The sequence below is a fragment of the Enhydra lutris genome, unplaced genomic scaffold, assembly GCF_002288905.1.
Source record: "Enhydra lutris kenyoni isolate GAN:26980312 unplaced genomic scaffold, ASM228890v2 scaffoldscaffold14, whole genome shotgun sequence".
NCBI classification, from domain to species: domain Eukaryota; kingdom Metazoa; phylum Chordata; class Mammalia; order Carnivora; family Mustelidae; genus Enhydra; species Enhydra lutris.
Window position 1 is genome coordinate 35,845,477 of NW_019154098.1, and position 25,397 is coordinate 35,870,873.

Below are 25,397 nucleotides of genomic sequence, written 5' to 3' on the forward strand. Positions count from 1 at the left end.
ATACTGCTTAAAATAATCCATAAATTCTGTCTAACCTGTTTGTGGCATGACAGGTAATTTTTAAGTGATAATGTCCAGGTTCTGATTTGCGATGTTTATGAGAGGTCACAGAATTGGATATGTTTCCCTTATTTTTGTAGGTGGAGCGCTTTAGTCAGGAGGTACAGGTTCCAGAGGCTCGCTGTTTCTATGGCTTTCAGATTCTCATCGAGAATGTTCACTCAGAGATGTACAGTTTGCTAATAGACACTTACATCAGAGATCCCAAGAAAAGGTATTACATTTTATATTTATTTTATTTGCAAAGGTTTATGCTGTTGCTTATGTTAAGAGCAGAATTTACTCCAAAAGCAAATGTTAGGGAAAGATTATTCAGATGTTTTCTATTGCTTAATAATGTGTTGGGTTAAAAAAAAACTTGTATAGAACCAGTTCATCTTTGGGTATTATATCTTTAAAAACTGCTTAATAATGCATGCTCTTTAGAAAGTGAGTATTGACTTTAGTCAGTTTTATATCAAACCAGAGCCAAATCACTAATTTGAATTTTTAGTTTCATTTCTATACTTTGTAGACATGCAAAATTACAGAAAAATGGCAGATCTGGTTGCAATTTTTACAGATGATTAAACTAATTAAATTTTTTTCTGATTAAGAAAGACAGATGAATATCTTTTCCATTCTTTTGTTTTTACAGAGAATTTTTATTTAATGCAATTGAAACAATGCCATATGTTAAGAAAAAAGCAGACTGGGCCTTACGATGGATAGAAGATAGAAAATCTACTTTTGGTAAGTAGTTTTAATTTAAAAGTGATCACATTTGCCTCAGTTGACATAACACTTTTTATGTGGCGTGATATCAGGTATAATTGAAGTCCCAGAATGGAAAAGGAGTACAAATGTCTTCACATACACCTTTAGTAAAATCATTACTCTTAATGATTAGAAACCAGTAGTAAAATAATCTAAAGCTGTTACCCGTTTTGTTTAGTAAGTTGAAAGTTGAAAGGTTAAGATGTCAGTACATAATTATAGGTAAATAAAAGTCACATGGAATCTGACAAGAATATTATAGCAATCACAGTTTGTCTCTGATTTCATGAATGTTTAAGGGAGTAAAAGCAAGTCAAAGTCACATTTTTTTCAGAGAACAAATATGTAGTTTCTGAAAAACTATCACATAATAGTTGCTCAATAAGTATTTACTTAATTTAATTAAAATATTCAGATCTTTAATTTGAATAGCTCTGAGTACTTGTCTCATACTTATCTATTTCATAATTAATGGTCTTTATTTTCTGGTTTTATTCATTATGGGGGAAGCAAGTCTCAAAATTTTTGGTCTTGGGACTTCTTTGTACTCTTAAAAATAAGGACTCTTAAAAAATAGGACTCTCCTATTGGTGTGCATTATTGATATTTCCATATTAGATATAAAACAGAGCAACTTAAAAAATTATTTATTAATGCATTTAAAAGCAATAGAAAAAAACCATTATATTTTATTATAAATAACATGTATTTATGAAAAAAACACTACTTCCCCTCTCCCCCGGATTTTGCAAACCTTTTAAATGTCTGACTTAATAGAAGACAACTGGATTGTATCTGCTTCCACATTTAATTTGTTGCAGAATATTGTTGTAGTTTCCTTTATAGTTATGAAGAAAATCCAGTATTACTCAGATAAGTAATTAGAAAAGGGAAGATTATTTTAGTAGGCTTCTCAGATTATTGTGGATATGTCATGTAGCCTCTGGAAATAACCACTGTACACTCATGCAAGAAAGATAGTAAAAAAAATAAATAGTGACTTAGCATTTTTAATGAAAATAGTTTTGACCCCATAGACCTCCTCAGTCTGTGGATTTCCAGGGACCCCCAGGACCACACGTTGAGAACCAGTAATGTAGAGTAAGATATGGGCAAGCCTGTTATATATCAGGGAAGAAACAAATATATTTGCATTACCTTCGGTTCGCTTCAAGAATAAGAAAAGTAATGGTTCTTAGTGTGCGTAAAAATTATGCGAGAGTTTGCAGAAAACCCTTCAGAATCCTAGTCCTCACCAGAGAGTGATTTAGGAGGCCCAGGTAGGACTGAGGAATCTGCATTTTATACCCAGCTGATTTTCTCATAAGTGGTTTAAGAAACACTGGCTTTAAAGAAAGAAGGAGAGAAATATTAAGGTGTTCAATATGCATTGAAAATAGTATGGATAGGTACCAATGGAAAATGATGAACAGTCTTGCAGTTGGCATGTATTTCATAACTTCCCAGAGAGAAAGAAGAGGAGGGTAGCAGTCACTGTTTGACAACAGCAGGGCTCCAGGTAAATTCTCCATATTGCTCGCTCTCAAGGCAGACCATGCTGCAGATGCAGAAAAAGCAGTGGACAAAATTTGGTATCCATTTATGATTAAAAACTCCCAAAAAAGTGCCTGGGTGGCTCAGTGGGTTAACGCCTCTGCCTTCAGCTCAGGTCATGATCCTGGGGTCCTGGGATCGAGCCCCGCATCGGGCTCTCTGCTCAGCAGGGAGCCTGCTTCCCTTCCTCTCTCTCTGCCTGCCTCTCTGCCTACTTGTGATCTCTATCTGTCAAATAAATAAATAAAATCTTTAAAAAAAAAAAACAACTCCCAAAAAAGCAAGTATAGAGGAAATATACCTTAACATGGTAAGGCCATATATGACAAACTCAGAGCTAACATTATACTCCATTGTGAAAAGCTGAAAGCCTTTCCTCAAGATCAGGAGCAAGACAAGATGCCCACTCTCACCACTTTCATTCAACACAGTATTAGAAGTCCTAGCTGGAGCAATAGAGGCAAGGGGGAAAAAAGACATCTAAATTGGAGAGGAAGAAGTAAAACTCACTGTTTGCAGATGACATGACACATATAGAAAACCCTAAAGACTCCATGAAAAAAACTATTCATTGAAGTTGCAGGATGCAAAATTCGTATGCAGAAATCTGTTGTGTTTCTATACGATAATAACTATCAGAAAGAGAACTTAAACCCATTTACAATTGCACAAACAAGAATAAAATACCTAGGAATACATTTAACCAAGAAAATGGAAACCTGTGTATTGAAAACTCTAAGACATTAATGAAAGAAATTGAAGACACAAATAAATAGAAAGATATTCCATGCTCAGAGATTGAAAGATTCAATATTGCTAAAATATCCATAATACTCAAAACAATCTAGATTAAATGCAATCTCTATCAAAATCCCAATAGCAGGGCGCCTGGGTGGCTCAGTGGGTTAAGCCGCTGCCTTCGGCTCAGGTCATGATCTCAGGGTCCTGGGATCGAGTCCCGCATCGGGCTCTCTGCTCAGCAGGGAGCCTGCTTCCCTCTCTCTCTCTCTTTCTCTCTCTGCCTGCCTCTCTGTCTACTTGTGATCTCTCTCTGTCAAATAAATAAATAAAATCTTTAAAAAAAAAAATCCCAATAGCATTTTTTCAAAGAAATAGAAAAAATAATTCTAAAATTTATATGAAACCACAAAAAAATCCCAAATAGGCAAACAATCTTGAGAAAGAACAAAACATCATCAAAATCCCTGATTTCAAACTATCTTACAAAGCTACAGTAATCAAACCAGTATTGTATTGGTGTAAAAAACAGACACATAAATCAATGGAATAGAATAGCCCAGAAATAAAACCCATGCATATATGGTCAATTAATTTATGACAAAAGAGCCAAGAATGTGCAGTGGGGAAAAGACAGTCCCCTTTGATAAATAGTATTGAGAAAAGTGGACGACTAAAAGCAAAAGAATGAAACTAAATTACAACTTACACCATACACGAAAATTAACTCAAAACAGATTAAAGATTTGAATGTATGACCCAAAGCCATTAAGCTTCCGGAAGAAAACAAAAGTGGTAAACTCTTTGATACAGGTCTTGGCAATGATATTTTGAATTCAATACCAACAACAAAACAACACAAGCAAAAATAAACAAGTGGGACTACATCAAACTAAAACCTTCTGCAAAGCAAAGGAAACCATCAACAAAATGAAAAAGCAATCTACTGGTATCTGATAAGGGGCTAATATCCAAAATATATAAAGAACATATATTATCCAATAGCAAAAAAAAATTAAATTAAAATGAGAAGATCTGACTAGACATTTTCCCAAAAAATATATACAGATGGCCAACAGACACATGAAAAGATGCTGAACATCATTAAACCACAGGGATCTGTAAATCAAAACCACCTGTTAGAAAAAAAAAAAAGATTAAAAAAAAAAAAAAAAAAGATGGGACGCCTGGGTGGCTCAGTTGGTTGGACGACTGCCTTCAGCTCGGGTCATGATCCCGGGGTCCTGGGATCGAGTCCCACATCGGGCTCCCGGCTCCATGGGGAGTCTGCTTCTCCCTCTGACCTTCTCCTCGCTCATGCTCTCTCTCACTGTCTCTCAAATAAATAAATAAAATCTTTAAAAAAAAAAAGAAAGATTTAAAACCACCTGTTAGAATGCCTGTTATCAAAAGATAACAAGCATCCATGAGAATGTGGACAAAAGGGAACCCTTGTGCACTGTTGGTGGGAACGTACATTAGTAGAGTCATTGGCGAAACCAGTATGGAAGTTCTTCAAAAAATTAAAAATAGAACTACCATATGATCCAGCAGTTCCTCTTCTGGGTATTTATCTGAAGAAAATTAAAACATGAACTCAGAAAGATATATGCACTCCCATGTTCACTGCAACATTATTTAATAATAGCCAAGATATGGAAACAACCTAAGTGCCCATCAATGGATGAATAGATAAAGAAAATGTGGGGTGTGTGTGTGTGTGTGTGTGTGTGTGTGTGTGTGTGTGTGTAATAATGGCATATTAGCCATAAAAACACAATGAATGTCACCATTTGCAACAACATGGATGGACCATGAGGGCATTATGCTAAGTGAAATAAAGCAGACGAAGAAAGACAAATACTGTCTGATCTCTCTTATATAAGAACAAAACTAAAAACTAAAACCTAAGCTCATAGATACAATAGATTGTGGTTGTAAGAGGTGAGGGGTAGGGGTCAGAAAAAATTAGTGAAAGGGGTCAGAAAGTTAAAAGAGAGTCTGTATGGCTTACTTGGACAAATATAAGTAATCAGCAAAACAAATAGGCTAATGAGTAAACTTACAGAAAAAAAAAGAATAAACATTTCCCATTACAGTTGACTCTTGAACAACATGGGTTGACCTATGTGGGACCACTTATATGCAGATTTTTTTTGATAAATACAGTACAGTACTGTAAATGTATTTTCTCTTTCTTATAAACTTCTTAATAAAATTTTCTTTCGTTTTATTGTGAGAATACAGTATATAATACATATAACACAAAAAATATGTGTTTACTTATCTGTAAGGCTTCTAGTCAACAGTATGTTATTAGTAGCTAGGTTTTGGGGGAGTCAAAAATTGTAAATGGATTTTTAACTGCACAGGAGCTGAGCATCCCTAACCTCCATGTTGTTCAAGGATCAACTGTACATGCAAAAAAAAAAAAAAATCTAGAATTTCACATATTTTGTAGAAGATCCTAAGAACAAATAATTGAGAGTATCATTTTAAAGAATAGGTTTTGGGAGTGCCTGAGTGGCTCAGTCAGTTAAGCATCAGACTGTTGGTTTTGACCCAGGTCGTGATCTCAGGATCATGAGATTGAGCCCCACGTCAGGCTCCACACTCAGCGGGGAGTCTCCTGGAGATTCTCTCCCTCTCCCTCTGCCCCCCTCGTGTTCTCTCTCTCACTCTCTAAAATAAATAAATACATCTTTAAAAAAAATTAAAGAATAAGCTTTGTACCAACTCAAAGAATATAATAAAAAACAGTTTCCTGAAATGAAGACATAAATTTATACATCAAAAGAATCCTTCATTATATAGGACCTACATAATAAAGAACTATACACTCTGAGTGAAATTATTGAAAGGCAAAGGTAGAGGAAATATGGCAGAAATAAAGTTATCTCCTAAAGAAAAAAAAAAAAAAACTATACCCTACTTTCCCATACCTAAGACAGATGACGAGGGCTTCACTTTCATCATAGCTTTTAGAAGAAATATTTTGGAAGTCTCTTTTTAGTTTTTATTTTTTTTATTTATGACAAAGACACAGCGAGAGAGGGAACACAAGCCAGGAGAGAGGAAAGGGAGAAGCAGGCTTTCTGCCGAGCAGGGAGCCTGTTGTGGGGCTCCATCCCAGGACCCCAGGATCATGACCTGAGCTGAAGGCATACACACGATGACAGCCACCCAGGTGCCTGGAAGTCTCTTTTTAATTTACATCTACTCTTGAAATTTGTTACGTTTACCTCTCTTAATCCTTTACCAAAAAAATAGCCTTCTATAACAATTTCTGTCATGACTTTCATTCTTTAGCATTCACGTGAATGCATAGAATAGTTAAAATAAAAATTTCCTCTTACTCACAGTGTATGTATTATAATCTAGTTCTTTTACATTTAAATGTGCGCATGACATTACCTTAGTGACAATGAAGAATGCATCAATTGTAACTATCCATTATCTTATTAATAGCAAGATGAAACTATAGTAATCTATATGTTAAAAGAAGGACAATTCTTCATCCGAACAAATATAGCTAGCCTAAAGAGCCATTTTTGTTGCCAAGACCATAGTGATTATTACTATATTTTGTATTTAGTGTAGTGTACTAAAGATTCTTCTCTTAATAATTCCTTCTACACAGTATATATTCAGTAGGTACTTATTTAATTTATATTTCTTCTGTTATTTTTTTCAAGGTGACTTTTAAAATTGTAAAAATAAAATGCTATAGAACTTTTTCTGATGTTTTGGACTACTAATAGATAAGTATTTCATATAACTGATCTGATTTGATTTATTTAAGATAATCAGGGGAAAGAATGAAGATAAATCAGAGCACTATTTAGAGACTGCCAGAAATATTTAAGAAATATTTAAATTTAAGTCATCTTTCTTTTTGAGATTTAAATATTATAATTACCCTTGTTCTGGAAGTTATATTTTTCATAGAATAATGTCTTTTATGATCTAATGCTTAGATATTTTTCATTTATTCAGTTCAGAACACATTTATTAAGCACATGCTCTGTGTTTGGTCCTGTGACAGTACTGGGATACAAGCTATGATGTTATTGATGAAACAGACCTGTAGTTGGGTCAAGCCCTCAGCTACCTTTATCCCATAGTCTTATAGACCAAACCTTTCTCCCTAGACAGACATGTATAAAAATATATCTCTTGAACATATGCAGTGTGGTGAGATTTGTTTGGGTTAGACATCTGATCAACCCCTAGAGACAGTGGATGTGGTTCCATTATAGACCTTTTAGGAGATGGTCTTCTGCAAAGTCCTTGCCTAACAGTGAGTAACCTTTGAAATTAGGTCTTATATATTTAGCAGAAGATAGTATTTTTGCTTATGTGATTGGATATTTTATCCAACAGATATACTTATTCTCTTTAGCTGGATTCATATTTTTTTTCATTGAAGATGCGTGGCAATGTTTTTTGAAATGAAATGTTTGCTGCTGATCCATAAGGTATCTTAGGATTTAAAAATGAAAACTCAGCAACCTCCCCTCCCTCAAACATAAAGAGGGAGACCTTTGTCATAAAATCTTAACTTCTACTCTCTATTCCAATACATGCAAACACTTAATATGGAGATACTACACTCATAGGCATGTGTGGTACTCAGCTAAATGACTTCTTTTTTTTTTTTTTTTTTTTTTTTGAGTAGGAAAGATCTCCTTTGTTCAGAGACCAAGACCGCTAGAGTCCAATGTCTGACATAAGATTTTTTTTAAATGATTTTATTTATTTATTTGGCAGACAGAGATTACAAGTAGGCAAAGAGGCAGGCAGAGAGAGGAGGAAGCAGGCTCTCCGCTGAGCAGAGAGCCCAATGCGAGGCTCAATCCCAGAATCCTGGGATCATGACCCAAGCCAAAGCCAGAGGCTTTAACCCACTGAGCCACCCAGGCATCCCTGACATAAGATTTAAAGTAGACATACCTTTATACCTTTCTTCTGTAGTAGGTAGAAGTGGCATATTTCCTCCTCTGAAGACCCGAGGCCGTGGCACTAATTTGTTAATTTCGATTTTTGGCAAAATAGTTGTGATATAAATATATATGTAAAAATATGTGTATTTAATATAGATGTGAGCTTGAAAATGTTTACAGGATGTGATATTTCAGAAAATAAAACTATTTTATGTCTCCCAGGGGAAAGAGTGGTAGCTTTTGCTGCTGTAGAAGGGATTTTCTTCTCGGGATCTTTTGCTGCTATATTTTGGCTAAAGAAAAGAGGTCTCATGCCTGGACTCACGTTTTCCAATGAACTCATCAGCAGAGATGAAGTAAGGAATGAAATATTCTTCTAGTTAATATTCATATTTGTATTTGGTGTTCATTTATTTTTCTTTCCCCTCGAAAATGATGATACCCTGGTAATTAAAAGAAAACACAAAGTAATTTCTTCCTTGATTTTTAAGAATTGTATTTTTCTCTTGCTTCTTACTGTTTGTCAGTCTCCCCGCTCATCCTTAAATACATCAAATCCTGGGTTCCGACCTTGGCCTCTCTCCTTCACTGTACATGACCTCCTCCTGGCTGATCTTATCTATTTCCATGGGATCAGGAACCATTTAGATGCTCCTAAACAACCCAAACTTGAGCACTTTCTTTCCTGAGCTTCAAACCCAGGTGGTCAAGTGCATTTTAGTTTCTCCTGGAAGGCTCCACAGATAACTCAAACCTAATATTTCAGAAATCAAACTCATCATCATTCTCCCCAGATTCGTTCTGTTTTCCCTGTCTCATTTGGTGGTGCTACCTCCTATCCAGTCATCCAAATTTGAAATCTGAAATTCATTTTGGATTGCTTTTTCCCTTTCTCAGCCACACCCAGCCAGTAACTATATCTTGTCTCCCTTTGCCGGCGATACCCTTTCCATCTTCCTGCCATTTTTTCCCATCTGTTGATTACCTTCTTACAAGTTGCAACTGAAAACTTCCCTGACTCAGTTAGATAGAACTGACCACTTTTCCTCTATGTATCCCTTTGAAAGGGGAATCTGTCCCTGTCTTAGAGTCAGTAACATGTACTATACTTCCTGTCTCTCTCCTCTGCTGGACTCAAGGCTACCTGTGTGCAGGCACCTTGTCTTACTTTTTATTCCTCTTCTCAGGGTTTAGCCCATTACAGCCATCAGCTCACAGGTGTTGGCTACCCTAATCCTGGCCCCTCAGCTTATTTCTAAGTGACCTTGTCAAGTTATCAACTTCTCTAAGCCCCAGTTGCTTCAACTATAAATCTTGACAGGGTTTTGTTAAAAGGAGCCAGTATGTGTGAAAATACTTTATAAGTAAGTGCCATAAAATGCTTTCTATAATTTTTGTTGTTTCATGTCTTTCAGTTTCTAATAATTTTTATCATGAATGTCATATGTGGTAATTATAGAGAATTAAGAGAATAAAATCACTCAATCTTAACAGAGATAACCACTATTAGTATTTCATTGTATTTTTTTTCAGAGAATTTTCTGTAGTTAAACCTATGTAGATATATATGAACAGCATATATATATATATGAACATATATATATGAAATATTCTGCTTTTTTCATATTTTTATGAGCTGAGTTTTTTTAGCAGAACATTGTGAGCATATTTTTATTAAATCAAGCATTTTTTGGAAAGAGTAGTTTTTTAAAAAGAGTAGTTTGGTTAGATATATAATATTTTAATGAAACAGTGTATCACTTATTTGACTATTCTATACTTGGAAATTTAGGTTATTTCCAGTTTTTTGCTTATTTCTTTTGCTATAATATAAAATGAATATGTTTTGTGTATAAGCTTTATCCCGATTTCATATTGTTTTCCGAAGCTAGATTGCCTAGAAATACAATTACTGCGTTATAATGTATAATCATTTTGAAGGTTACCCATACTAATTTCCAGACTTCTTCCCAGAAGTTTTATAGAAAACCCCACCTAGCAACATAATGAACATGTCTTTTCTTACCATAACCTCACCAGAATTTGGATTTGTGTTTTAAATAGTTGACAAAGTTGATAGGGATAATGGTTCCTCGTTACTGGTTTTCGCATTTATTTGATTACTACTTAGAGTGAACTTTTTTTTTCCATAATGACATTAGTCATTTTTTTTGGTCTGCATTTACCTGTATTTATTTATTTGACAGAGAGAGAGAGAGCACAAGTAGGCAGAGCAGCAGGCAGAGGCAGCCGCTTAATCGACTGAGCCACCCTGGCACACTGCATTTACCTATTCTGGTCTCTTGTCTCTATTTCTGTTGGCGTATATTCCCAGTGCATAGCAACTGCTAGGGCTCTCTCAATATTGTTGTTTATTGAGTTTGTTATATTTATTGTATGAATATAATATAAAATATTATTTTTGTCATATTTTTGCTAATATTTTCCCAGTTTGTCCTTTGCTTTTTAATTTTGTTTTTTCTTGTAACATACAAAAACTTGAAATTGATATGATCCACTTCCAGAGAGTAGTTAAGTAATCACATATATTTTCTCTTGACTTTATAACATCTTACTCTGTAATACTGTTGGGCTCTGTTTAGTACTAAGTACAGAATTTGGTATAAATGTAGTTAGGATAAGTTAGAATTTAACTTAATTTTATTTCATACACTCAGGCAGTTTTTCTAGTTCTCTTTGTTAAGTAATCCATCCTTCTCCATTGACTTGTGATATCTTCTTTATTGTATATTAAGGGTTTTAAGTGTACTAAAATCTGTTTGGGGGCTATTTTTTTCTTTTCATCAACCTGTCAAATTTCATGCCAAAAAAACTTTTTTTTTGAGGGGGAGGGGCAGACGGAGAGGGAGATAGAGAATCTCAAGCAGGCTCCATGCCCTGCGCAGAGCCTGACTTGGGCCTTGATCTCACAACCCTGAGATCATGACTTGAGTAGAAATCAAGAGTGGGATGCTTAACCAACTGAGCCACCTAGGTGCTCCTAAACACTTTTAATTATTGTAGTTTTTTTTATGTTTTGATAACTAATAAGATAAATTTCATAACTTTCCTATTAAAACTGTTATTGTAAGATTCTGCCTATTTAATCTTCCAGATTAATTTTTAATTGAAATACATTTGACATATAATATCATGCAAATTAAAGTTCTATGACTTGTTAATTTTGTACATTTATATATTGTGATATGATTGCCATTGTAGTGATAATTGGCCCCTCTATCACATTACTTAATTACCCTTTTTTTTTTTTAGTTCAAATAAATAAGTTCTAGTCTCAGATTCTTTTAACTAAAAACAATTCTGTTGAGATTTTGATTGGAATTGCTCTAAACCTCGAAATTAATTTTATTCACTTCCTGATTTAACATATGAGTGCCTACCTTTGATTTACTCATCTCTGTAATAGGTAGCTAGCTGTCAGTTCTAATCAACACTTTCTTTAACAGCCTTCACAGTTTATTTGAAATTCAGCCTTTGGTAATTTGAAGTATCCTTTTGAGCCCAGTTGGGGAAAATTGTTTGCCTAACAAATCTTCTAAGATTAACTGTTCAAAGAGTTTTGGTTTTTTGGTTTTTTTTTCTGATGGTTTCTTCTGGGAATGATAAATAGGAAAATAATCCTTTTGACTAGAACCTTTGATTAGAATCTTATCTTTCATTTGCCTTTGGTTTTTGTTGATTTATTTAGAAAAACACAAGCATATTCTGATTTTTAATCCTTTAAGGTCTACATTCCTTCATCCTCCTAGCCCCTTGGTGGCTTACAAAATTGTTTCTTTTTCTTTGTAGTTTAGAAATGTTCACTGACTCTGCCTTGCTTAATTTTATAATCTCTAGCTTAATTTTGTTTGGTACTGCATCATCTTTCTCTGTCTCTGGCCTCTTTCTTTTTTTGTTTTGACTTTTTGCAATTACTTCTGTTGTTTTCAGCTTTATACCATCTGTTCTGTGTTTTAGAATCCTGATTATTGTACATTGGATCTCCTTGCTCTGTTCTCTAATTATTTAAAGCTCTATCCCATTTCTTCCATTTGCATAACCATTCTGTTCTCAAGGTATTTCACAAGTTTATTTTCTTCTATGGTTATCTGCAGTGTCATTTCTGCTTTGTACAGCTTCAAATGGCATTCTTAATTCTTTTTATTTTCATTGCACTGAATTTGTTTTTTTCTTGAGCCATTCTTATTGAATATAAATGTTGCCTTTTGGACACCTCTTTAAGTTTCACCTTTACTTTAAACACTTACTGTTTTCAATCATTTCTTAATTTTTTTGAGACATTAGAAATGAATGAATTTTCATTTCAGCCGTTGCTTTGTTTTCCTTTCCAAGATGATTTTGGTTACAGATTTGTTGTTGTTGTTGTTAATTAATTCATCTTTCATATTGATGAATTAAGATTTGCCGTCACTGAAAAACTTTCATGATAGGTTATTGTAATTGGCATTTTAATGAGATTTGAAGGAAAGTAATTCCTGGTACTATGAATCCTTCTTCTAGCTTCCAGAAATTCTGTGTTGCATTCCTAGAACCTAATTTATATGATGCCTGACACATGACAGTGTGAAAATAGGTGATTAAACATCCTTTAACAATGGTATTTTTCTTCTACTTTAGGGGCTTCACTGTGACTTTGCTTGCCTGATGTTTCAGTACTTAGTAAATAAGCCTTCAGAAGAAAGGGTCAGGGAGATCATTGTTAATGCTGTTGAAATTGAACAGGTAAACAAGGAAGCTTGTATGATTAGCACATCTCTTTTTCTCTGATGTTTGTACCATTATTATATTGGATTGACTCAGGAAATTGCCACTTGTAGGTCAAAGCAAATATCAGTAATTTTCAACCTGACAGTACCAACAGATGATGCATTACAATTATCATGTCAGTTTATAATTTGGTTTGTAAGTAAATGTTATATGTTAAGCTTTTATGTATACTAAAATCTGTTTTGGAACTGTTTTTTTCTATCTAATTGATCTGTCACATTTTATGCCATAGCAAACTATTTGAATTATTTTAGCTGTAATTTTTTTTTTTTTTTTTTTTTTTTTTTTTAGATTTTCAGCTACTAGAGGGTAATGACGGTTTCTTGTTTGTTTTGTATTTCCAAACCTGAGCATGGTATCTAGCTTGAAGTTTTCACTAAATGTTTATAGAATTAGTAAATCAATGAATTAGTGAATAGTAAAACTTAATAAGTAGATGTGAAAATCTCTACGAAGACGTAGATGTTCCACTTAGGACTTTTTTTTTTTTTTTTAATATCATTTGAAAGAACTAGTTTAAAAGTAAAGTAAATTTAAAAAATTTGTTATTATGTTTGGTTAGCCACCATACAATAATGCATTGTTAGTTTTTGATATGTTCAACAATTCCTTAGTTGTGTACAGCACCCAGTGCTCATTACAACACATGTCCTCCTTAATACCCATCACCCAGTTAGCTCATCCCCCCACCCCCCTCCCTTCTATAACCCTCAGTTTGTTTCCTGGAGTCCAGAGTCTCTCATGGCTTGTCTCCCTCTCTGATTTCTTCCCAGTTTTCCCTCCCTTCCCCTGTGCTCCTCCATGCTATTCCTTATGTTCCACATATGAATGAAACCATATGATAATTGTCTTTTGTTGCTTGACTTATTTAGTAAAATAAAATTTTTAAACTCTTAAAAAAATACTGTATAGTTCAATAGCTGTGGTTTTCACATTGGGAAGGAAGGAGAAAATGCATGAAATGCATTTTGGTATTTTTAATCATTTTGAGAATTAAATTCAAATGGTTCATTTTTTTTTAATTTTTAAAAAGATTTTATTTATTAATTTTTGAGAGAAAGTAAGAAAGAGCACACAAGTGGGGAAGTGGGACAGTGGGAGAAGCAGACTTCCCAATGAGGAGGGAGCCTGATGCGGGACTCGATTTGGGACTCGATCCCAAGATCCTGGGATCATGACCTGAGTTGAAGGCAGATGCTTGACTGATAAAGCCACCCAGGCACCCTAATGTGCTTATTTTTCCCCTATTAACATTTAACCACTGTCTTTCAATATAGTTGGAGTTCAATTTATCTCCCAACCCTCATATCCATTTTTATTTTTTTCTCATTTTCTTTGCTAAGTGTGTTTCTATCTTTCCCAATTCCCTTCCATAACCATGTGCCCAACAGTGATCATCTTTGGTGAATCTTTTTCCAGATATTTCAGAGCAAAATATCTCATTTTTTCAATGGAGAAAGCCGGTGAATTAAGGTTCTATAATGCTACTCTGTAAAATACCAGTAATTTGATAGTTTCAATTTACTTAGGCTATTTAAGAATATGAAATACTGTGAATAGTAATACCCCAAACATTTTTAAACAAATGAACGTTGCCATGATGAAAGAATTTACCCTAGTATACTTCCCTCAGGGACTTAGATGATTAAAAAATGAAAACCCTATTTTTATTTGGAAAATATTTATTGTTCTATCTCTGTATTTTATTCTGTTTTTGTTAATATTTTAGGAGTTTTTAACAGAAGCCCTACCAGTTGGTCTCATTGGAATGAATTGTGTTTTGATGAAACAGTATATTGAGTTTGTAGCTGACAGATTACTTGTGGAACTTGGATTCTCAAAGGTAAGGTATTTAAAAATATATTACTACAAGCTAAAATGTTATACCAAGTAAGGCCACTAAAATGCTATATTTTATTGAAAGCATTTGTAACATACCTGTCTACTTTTAAAATATATGTGACAAGCCCTGTTTTGCATAAACAAATTGGTCTTGCGAAATCCTTTGGAACTTGGAATTCATAACAGAAGTAGGAGGCTGATAAATCTTATTAACTGAGCTCAATAAATTACTTATAATAATTGTAGGTATTTAATGGGATTATCTTTAAGTAAATAGGATTTATTATGTGTATATATGTTTATCCTCATAAATCCCCATGGGTCAATATTGTAATTTTTATGTTAATATTTTTTAAAAGATTTATTTATTTATTTTAGGGAGTGGGAGAGAGAGCTCAAACTGCGGGAAAGGGCAGAGGAAGAGGGAGAGAGAGAGAATCCCCCAGCAGACTCCCCATTGAGCGTGGAGGCCACATGGGGCTCAGTCCCAGGACCCTGAGAGCATGACCTGAGCTGAAGTCAAGAGTCTGCTTCTTTTTCTTTTTTTAAAGATTGTATTTATTTATTTGACAGACAGAGATCAGAAGTAGGCAGAGAGGCAGGCAGAGAGAGAGGGAGAAGCAGTCTCCCTGCTGAGCAGAGAGCCCGATGCAGGGCTCGATCCCAGGACCCTGGGATCTTGACCTGAGCCGAAGGCAGAGGCTTAACCCACTGAGCCACCCTGGCACCCCAAGAATCTGCTTCTTAATCGACTAAGCCATCCAGGAGCCCCACATTTGTATTTCTTTTAAAGCCTATTTACCTTTTATTTGTTTAGTGAGATTAGTTCATCAGAAATTAATACTTTTTTTATTTTTAAAAAGATTTATTTATTTGAGAGAGAGAGAGAGAACTAGCGAGTGAGCTTGGTGGGGAGGGGCAGAGGGGGAGGGAAAGAATCTTAAGCAGACTCTAAGCCGAGCGCAGAGCCCCACACAGGCTCCATCTCATGACCCTGAGATCACAACCTGAGCTGAAACTAGGAGTCAGATACTTAACCAACTGAGCCACCCAGACGCCCCTGAACTTTAGATATGAGTAGTTATTAGGAAGACATTAACTGTCATAATTTGACCCTTTGAACTCAGTTGTCTTAAAACTTATTTTTCATTTTGTTTATCAGAGATAATATACCTGAATATCATAAAGAGGTATGCTTCTCACATAACAGATGGAGGCTGCGCCAGTCTACCTGGGTTCCAATCCTGGTTCTGCCACTTTCTAGCTATAGGACCTTAAGCAAGTTGCTTAACCTCTTATCCCCATTTCTTCATCCATGAAAGGGAGATGATAATACTTACCACAAAAGATTGTTGATGAGTTGGTATACTTAAAGCATTTCGAATAGTATCAGACGTACAGTAAATGCGCACTAGGTGGTCATGTCGTCTTCACGGTAATTGGAACATTCATAGTTCTTGACTATGTACTATATATGATGGTAATTAGAAATTAGAGGTTTTAACTTCTTAGCATGGAAACGTGAGTTTACATTGTATTTAATGAGAAGCGTTATGAAATCCCTGATGCTGGAGTAATCATTACCTTTCTCAGTAATGCATTTATATTCTGGTAACCACAGAAATACCATCATGAAAGAGCCCAATAAGGCAAAGGTTTTTGTAAGATGAACTATAGTTTATTATTTTAGTTATAAAATTCTGTGTTGACTGATAATGAATGGAGAAGTCAAGATTATAATTACATTAATATGATCTCTTAAATTTATAAACTATATATTTTTAAAAATTGTGTTTGCTCCTAAGTAATACCAATATTTTTGTTACAGGAAAATTAATTTCCTCATTTGAGCCTTAAAGAGAACTCAGTGTGCTTTAACTGACCACTTTTACATCCATGTTCTCCTGCTTTTTAGAAAACTGGACTCCTGGGTCTAATTTTCCCTTTGGGACCTGGCTCACTGTAGATCTATAAAACATCCTGCCTACAGAAGAAAACCTAAACGTAGTATGAAACATCGTTTTTCCACAGGCCTTCAACAAAACTCAATAAATCCCAAAAAGCAGAAATTATATAGACCTTTTAGATTTTAATGCAGTAAAAGTAGAAATTAACAATGAAAGATTGCCAAAAAACTCTGTCTACTTAGAAATTAAGAAGCTGTCCTTTAAAATGAGATTAAAATGAAAATATAAAGTAATAGAAAATGTGAACTAAATGATGATAGGGTTACTATATATCAAAACTTATAGAATGTACCCAAATAGATCCTCAAAGGAAAAGTGATAGCCTTGAATGTGTAGATTAAGAAGACAAAACAGTTTAAAATACATGAACCACACTTTGAATTCAAGAAACTAGAAAAAGAACTGTTCCTCTAATGACAGTTTTTAGCAAAATAAGAGATTACTTAAATTAGCAAATGGTTGTCATTTATACAGAATTCTAAGTAGCCATATTAATGTTTTCAACTTCTCTTTTGGTTTGGGATTAGTCAACAAATGTTTGAGTGCTTCAGTGGGTCAAAACAAGCCACTTAATTTATTTTTTGGTATTATTGAAATGGAGTTGACATACAGTGTGATATTAGTTTCAGGTGTGCAACTGACTGATGGTTCCGCACATTACCCAGTGCTCCCCACGAGAAGTGTGGTTACCACTTGTCACCATACAGTGTTATTACAATAGTATTGACTATATTCCCTATGTTGTACTTTACATCTCCAGGACTGACTTATTTTATAACTGAAAATTTGTACCTTTAATTCCCTTCACATATTTCACCCATCCTCCCCGCTTCCCCTCTCTGGCAGTCACCAGTTTGTTCTCTGTATTTATGAGTCTGTTTCTGTTTTTTTGTTTGTTTGTTTATATGTTTTGTTTTTCTTAGATTCCACATAGGAATGAAATCATATGGTATTTCTCTTTCTCTGACTTATTCCACTTACGGTAATTCCCTATAGGTCCATCCATGTTGTTACAGGTGGCAGGGTCTCATTCATTTTTTTTTTAAAGATTTTATTTATTTGAGAGAGATATGAGGAAGAGATCAGGAATGGGGGTGGGGAGGGCCGAGGGAGAGGGAGGAGCCGGTTCTGCACTGAGCAGGGAGCCCCAAGGGCGGGACTCGATCCCGGGACCTGAGAATCATAACCTGAGCTGAAGGCAGACACTTAACCAACTGAGCCACCCAGGACCCGGGATCTCATTCATTTTTATGCTGAGTAATATGTGTGTGTGTGTGTGTGTGTGTGTGTGTGTGTGTGTGTGTGTACATATTATATCTTCCTTATCCATTCTTCTGTTGATAGACCCTTGGGATATATTCACACATCTACTACTGTTGTAAATAATGCTTCAGTAAACGTAGGGATGCATATATCTTTTCAGATTTGTGTTTTTGTTTCCTTTGGGTAAATACTCTGTAGAGGAATTACTGGATCATATGGTATTTCTGTTTTTAAGTTTTTGAGGAACCTCCATATGGTTTTCACCAGTCGCTGCGACAGTTTACATTCTCCAGCTACAATGCCAGAAAGTTTCCCTTTTCTCCACATCCACACCAATGCTTGTTATTTCTTGTCTTTTTTTTTTAAAAATGTTTTTATTTAGTTATTAGAGAGAGAACATGAGCAGGTGTTGGGGATGCCCTGAGGAGGGACAGAGGGAGAAGGAGAAGCAGACTCCCAACTGAGCAGGGAACCTGATGTGGGACTCCATCCCGGGACCCTGGAATTATGACCTGAGCCAAAGGCAGGTGCTTAACCAACTGAGCCATGCAGGTCCCCTATTTCTGGCCTTTTTGGTACTAAATATTGTGACAGGTGTGAGGTGATATCTCATTGTGGTTTTGTTTTTACGTTTCCTTGATGACTAGTGAGTGATGTTGACCATTTTTTCAAGTGTTGGTTGACCATCTGATACCTTCTTGGGAAAAGTGTCTCGCTTCTCTGCTGATTTATCCCCCTCTCTGGCCATTTTTAAAATCAGATGATTTGGGGCGCCTGGGTGGCTCAGTGGGTTAAGCCTCTGCCTTCAGCTCAGGTCGTGGTCTCGGGGTCCTGGGATCGAGCCCCACATCGGGCTCTCTGCTCTGCAGGGAGCCTGCTTCCTCCCTCTCTCTGCCTGCCTCTCTGCCTACTTGTGATCTCTGTCAAATAAATAAATAAAATCTTTAAAAAATAATAATAAAAAAAAATAAATAAAATCAGATGATTTGTTGTTTGGGTGTTGAGTACATTCTTTAGATGTTTTGGATATTAACCCTTTATTGGATACATCAAATATATAAAATATTTACAAATGTTTTTTCCCATTCTGTAGGTTGCCTTTTTGTTTTATTGATGGTCTTCTTTGCTGTAGTCTTAATAGTTTATTTTTGCTTTTGTTTCTCTTGTGTAAGGAGATATATTCATATTTATGTTGCTAAAGCCAAATTCCAAGACATTACTGCCTTTTTTTTTTCTTTTAAGGAGTTTTATGGTTTCAGGTCTCACATTTAGATCTTTCATCCACTTTGAGTTCATTTTTGTGTTTGGTGAAGGAAAGTAGTTCAGTTTCATTCTTTCGCATGCAGCTGCCCAGTTTTCCCAGCACTATTTATTGAAAAGACTATCTTTTCCTCATTATATATTCTTACCTACTTTGTCGCAGATTAATTGAGCATATAAACATGGGTTTATTTCTTGACTCTTTCCTGTACTATTGATCAAATTATCTGTTTTTTTTTTTTTTGTGCTAGTACCCTATTGTTTTGATTACCAAAGCTTTCTAGTATATCTTGAAATCTGAGATTGTGATACTTCCAGCTTTGCTTTTCTTTCTCAAGATTGCTTTAGCTATTCAGGGCCTTTTGTGGTTCCATACAATTTTTAGGATGATTCAAGTTATGTGAAAAATACATTCACTTAATTAACTTACTCTTAGTTACTTTGTCCATGCCATGGGTGATTTATTTTTTTTTTTTAAATAAGAAAAAAGATTTTATTTATTTGACAGAGAGACAGCGAGAGAGGGAACACAAGCAGAAGGAGTGAGGGAGGGAGAAGCAGGCTTCCTGCTGATGTGGGGCTCAATCCCAGGACCCTGGAATCATGACCTGAGCCAAAGGCAGGCACTAAATGACTGAGCCACCCAGGTGCCCTGCCATAGATGATTTAAATCGGGTTTTTTGGAAGGCTCTAGTTTTAAAATGCAGTAAATCTGTAACTATTGGTTCAGTGCTTTTTTCACTATATCCTGCTAGTTCAAATTTTCACTCCCTCTTAGCACATTATTTCTGACGGGCAATGCCACTGAATTCTGTGACTCAACCACACACAACATTTGATCTTTTGTTGAAAAAAAATATATGTATGTATATATATGTATATGTAATATTTTATTATATTAAGCTTTTTACTAAGCTTCATTTAAAGTCACAGAGCATGCAATTTCCTTTTTAGCAAATGTATAGTTCAGTGGTTTTTAGTATATTCATGGAGGTGTACACCTGTCACAACAATCTGTTTCAGAGTATTTTTAGCACCCCACAAACTGTACCCATTAGCCGTCAGCCAAATAATACTCTAAACCAAATTTTATTTATCCATTTATCAGTTGATGGACATTTCAGTAGTTTTGGCCATTAAGAATAATGCAAATAGGAACATTAACTTAAAAGTATTTGTGTGGACAGTGTTTTCATTTCTCTGGGATATGTAACTACAAGTGAAATTGCTATGTCCTGTGGTAACTGTTTTTAATTATTAAGAGGAACTGCCAAACTGGTTTTCAAAACAACTGCACCATTTTACCCAGTAGTGTATGAGGGCTTGTTTCTGTGCATCTTCGCCAACACATCTGATGCATCTTTTTTGTTATAGCCGTCCTAGTGGATGTGAAGTAGCGTTTCATTGCAGTCTTGATTCGCATTCTCACTAATGAGTAATGATGTTGAGCATCTTTCCATGTGTTTCTTGGCTATTGTATACCTTCTTTAGAGAAATATCTGTTTGTCGATTCAGACCCTTTACCCATTTTTAATTGGGTTATTTGAAAATATTCTTATCTGTGGTGTCCATAATCCCTGCTGGAATACTCCTAAATTTAAAAATCCTATTTTATTGCCCCTCATGGATCACTGAAATGTTTCATGGTTTTTCATCAAGCTGTGTCGCCAGGTCTGCTTCTTGAATTCAGAAGTAGTGGAAAAGCTTCTTGTTAACATATATTCCACTTTTGGGGGCGCCTGGGTGGCTCAGTGGGTTAAAGCCTCTGCCTTTGGCTCAGGTCATGCATGATCCCAGGGTCCTGGGATCGATCCCCACATGGAGCTCTCTGCTCAGCAAGGGAGCCTGCTTCCCTTCCTCTCTCTCTGCCTACTTGTGATCTCTGTCAAATAAATAAATAAAACCTTAAAAAAAAAACATAAATTTCACTTATAGTTTGGAGACATCTGTGGATAGCACTTATTCTCTTTTCTCATCACGGTCCCTTAACATCAATGGGTTAATTATCTGTTATGTACTAAGAAACATGGTAAGGTTCACAGTACATTTTTGGTAATTCAGTATTTCGTAGTATCATGTCTGTGTGACCACCTAATGGTTATGCCTGTGATAAGGTCTGTAATGTCGATGGTGTATTGGATCTTTCAAGCTGCAAAAATGTTTTAGTTTGATTGGTATTAAATCTTTCATTTCTGCAGTAATATATGTCTTCTTCCTACTTCTTAAAATACCAGAGATGCTAATGTAGTTTCTTAAACTTAATAGGTGATCTCAATTGTATTACAATTAATCAGCCTTGATTCCCTCTAGGACATGGATCCTACGGGTGACTAGACAGGTGTTAGGAGACCTGAGCTTGTTAGTTATCTGTTCGTCTTGTGGATGTGATTTGGCTTCTTCAGAATGTCTAATAACATGTCTTTTCTTTTTAGGTTTTTCAGGCAGAAAATCCCTTTGATTTTATGGAAAACATTTCTTTGGAAGGGAAAACAAATTTCTTTGAGAAACGAGTGGCAGAGTATCAACGTTTTGCAGTCATGGCAGAAACCACAGATAACGTCTTCACCTTGGATGCAGATTTTTAAAACACTTCCCATATATAAACCTATCACTGGTAGATAGCAGTCTGTTTTTCTTTGCTTAAAGAAAACCCCACCAAACTTAAAGTACCTCCTTTAGGGAATAGAAGTTTGCTCAAGAGGAAGTCTAAAACCAAACTTCAAATCAAGTTGGATTTATATAAATACACTCTAATTTTCTTGTTGAACAACCAGCTTGTGACTTCAGTGCTTTTGTTGTGTCACTAAAATATAAGATGGTACTATGTGGGGGTTAAGAGCATGAGGTGAGGGGTCAGATAGGAGTTTGACATTCTGCCCTTACTACTTGTGTGATTCTTGGCAAGTCAGTTAATCTCTCTAAATCTCAGTGTATATATCTTTAAAGTGAATGTAGTAGTAGGTCCTAAATTTCTATTTATGGAAATGAGGATTAAGCCACAAAATAAATGCTTAGTCAATATTACCACCACCACTATTACTATTATGACTTACTAATAGTGTTAATTATGGTGTTGTTGTGATAAAATGCTCCCCTGTCCTCCAAGTAATTGTGATTCTGGGTCTTAAGATCTAGATTAAATCTTTGTTTGAAACAATGTTTGAGGGAGAATACAAGGATTTCATTTAAGAGATTATAATTCTCATTAAGTTGAGAATAACTTCTTTGGATTCCTCAGCATGTGGTAAAGGAAATTTAGTTCTTAGTTGTTTTGGGCAGGATACTTAGGAAGTGGAATTCAGGAGGTTATCCTGGCAGTTGACCTTGTAAGTAAAATGATTCTCCTCCTTTGGAAGTCAAAATGATCACTATTGCCAGACATAGTCCTGAAATGTTTAAAGCCCAGGTGATTAGGTAGAATAGCATTTCCCAAAGAGTATTCTAAGAGCTGTTAGCCCCTCTAGATATTTTGAGGGGAAAGAAAACGGATTCTGTGGTCAGATGAATCTGGGAAAAGTTTGTCTTCCCTTCCTCTTTAGAACATATAGTCAGTACATCAAGGATAGAGAAATTCTAAGTACGTAAGCTTATTCCCCCCAGCAGACTTTCTTAATACAAATACAAATAGAAATTTTTCACCTGTTAACATCTCATCCAACTGGTGTTCCTCAGAACATAGCTTGGAAAAAGTTGGCCTTGAGCCATTTTACACTTAGGGGAAGGAGTTGGGGACTGAGTTCAGGAGACCTGGTGGGGATTACTGACCCATTTGTATTTGTGCTAAACTGAGTAATGCACCTGAGACTGACCTCAGCTGTGCTTCTTTAATACTCTTTAAACTCTTTTATGCTGTTACAAGGTATAGTACAAATAATGGAACTATGCCTCTTGCACAGCAGCAGATGGCAACGGAGACAAAGGTCTCTGCAGATGCTGAGCGAGAGAGGCCGGGAACCCTTCATTATCATTAGGAAGAATCAAGAAGTAGCCTGGGCCCCCAAAACAGTGTGGTTCTCCACTTACAGCAACTTTTTATAAAATTCTGCAACCTGGAATTTAGAGATTTTCACTTTGCCTAAATGTTTGCTTCATTTATTCGGCAGTGATCTAACTGACTTTGTGAAACTGGGAGTTCTCAAGCAGGTGCAAGAGGAGTGGGTCATAACTTCGTTAGGGAGAGGTCAGAAACATGACATATTTCCGCCTGTAACAATGCCATGTATTTGTTCAGTTTTCCAGTTTGTTCTGTGTTGCAGAGTTGGCCAGCTGTTTTTACGTCCTCTCAGGGGATCCCACAACAGCCTTGGGAGCTTGAAGAGCAGCTAGTATTGACATTTTACTAATGGGAGAGAGTGAGGCTCAGAGAAGTTAAATGACTTGGCCAAGATCTGCTCGTATCACTGTCCTACAGTAGAATTCTTTTTTCTTAGAGATTATCATCTTTTTTGTGTTTAGTCCCTTACATCCATCTTCATGTGATTTTGTCTATTTCCTCATTCAAGTATCGTGTACTTTATTAAGGTGTTATATAAATTATTTAACTATATTCAGATAGTGTGTTCAAAGATGTGTCTACTACTATACTGAACACTGAAAATTTAAAACTGACAGTATCTGCAGTGATATCAGAATGAAAGAAAAACGTTTTCAGTGCATATTCCCTTTGTTTGGAATCCAGATCTTTCTCATAGGTAATGGCAGGTGCCTTAATATGAAGCTTATTTATAGTAGCAATAAACCTAACTCTATCGAGATGAAGAAGTTTTATTACTGAAATACTGGATTTTTAATACACTGGTTTATTATATTCGGTGTTCTAGATCCTTTTCCAGGCCTCCAGGTTACATATTTATTTATTATGTTTAGTACTTTGGCTCTTAGTTCTTAAGGAATGAAGCAATTGTGGAATCTCTTTTTAATATTATCTTGCAAGTAAAGAAAAAAATTCAGAGTATGTTTACAGCTTCTTTTTTTAATAGCACATATATTCAGATCATGGTTACAGTAGTCAAGTTCATTATTTAGGAATATAAAAACTTGTAGTTCATGACAGTTTGCAGTTATTAAACATATTTCACTGTAGTATATAGAATCATGACTTGGAAAAACCTTGGAAGACAGACCCAGTGCTTTCAGATAAGCCCGTTCTGTTGTTCAGTTACATACAGTAATAAACAATTATTTTTACATACAAGCTTACTCGAGTCCTGTCTTCATTGTCTCATTTTGCAACAACAGATTTTTCTGCTGCTTTTTGCCATTTTGTTTTTTATTCATAAAAAAGTGATTACAGTTGACCCTTGAACAACATGGGAGTTAGGGGCACCAATCCCTGCCACCCACAGTTGAAAATCTACATGTAGCCTTTGATTCCCCCAAAACTTAACTACTAATACCCTCCTGTTGAGCAGAAGCCTTACCAATAACACAGTCAATTCACATGTGTTTTGTGTGTAATATATATGATATACTGCATTTTACAATAAAGTAAGTTAGAATAAAATGTTATTAAGAAAGTTGTAAGGAAGAGAAAATACAGTACTGTCCCCTATTGAAAAAAATCTGCATGTAAGTGGACCCATGCAGGTCAAACCCATGTTGTTCAAGGGTCAACTGTATTGAGAAATCATACCAGTTTGTGTATTTAAAAAATACTTTATTTGATATTCAGAATTTTGCATTTTACCTTTAAATATGCTAACATCAGTGTCATGGAATCCCCAAATTGCATTTGTACAGATTAAGCTAAGGGCTAAATGTCACTAACTGATTTTCAGTGATAAAGAAATCTGCTCTTGGGCTGAATGAAAGCCAGCTTAGTCCTATAATCAGGTTTATGTTTTTCCACTAAATTGAGTGAATTGGCAGCCAACTCAGGAACAATTGCTTGGCGGAATCTATATGAGTGGCACAGAAGGGAAATCTGTGTATTTTTGTTTTTCCCACCCTTTAAATAATCTCCTTTTTAGACAATTACAAGTTTGCAGGAAAACTCGATATTCCTAGGGCCTTAGGAAGAAAGGATTTAAGCCTTCAAATTTGGGGCTTAATTCTGTTAAGGAAAATATGGGTGAAAATGGAAAGGTAGAGAATGGATGGTTTTTTGCTTGTTTGTTTTTCATACAGAGAAAAATATAACAATTCAGACTTCCTAAGTTCACAAGATCGTTAACTTGTGCATTTGACTTTTATAAATATGTCTTGATTTTTCCAAATGTAGGGTAGT

At 35.3% G+C, this 25,397-nt stretch overlaps 1 protein-coding gene across 1 annotated transcript in view; it reads left to right on the plus strand.

The window, feature by feature from the left end:
- The window catches only part of LOC111146568 (ribonucleotide reductase regulatory TP53 inducible subunit M2B), a 37,271-nt gene extending 12,906 nt beyond the window's left edge, over positions 1-24,365 (plus strand). The window contains exons 4-9 of the mRNA XM_022502161.1: positions 141-274; positions 698-792; positions 8,274-8,407; positions 12,690-12,794; positions 14,569-14,682; positions 21,604-24,365. Coding sequence (XP_022357869.1) covers positions 141-274; positions 698-792; positions 8,274-8,407; positions 12,690-12,794; positions 14,569-14,682; positions 21,604-21,756 — 735 coding nt within the window. The 3' untranslated portion in view covers positions 21,757-24,365. The remainder of the gene's footprint in view (positions 1-140; positions 275-697; positions 793-8,273; positions 8,408-12,689; positions 12,795-14,568; positions 14,683-21,603) is intronic.
- Positions 24,366-25,397: the final 1,032 nt, after the last annotated feature.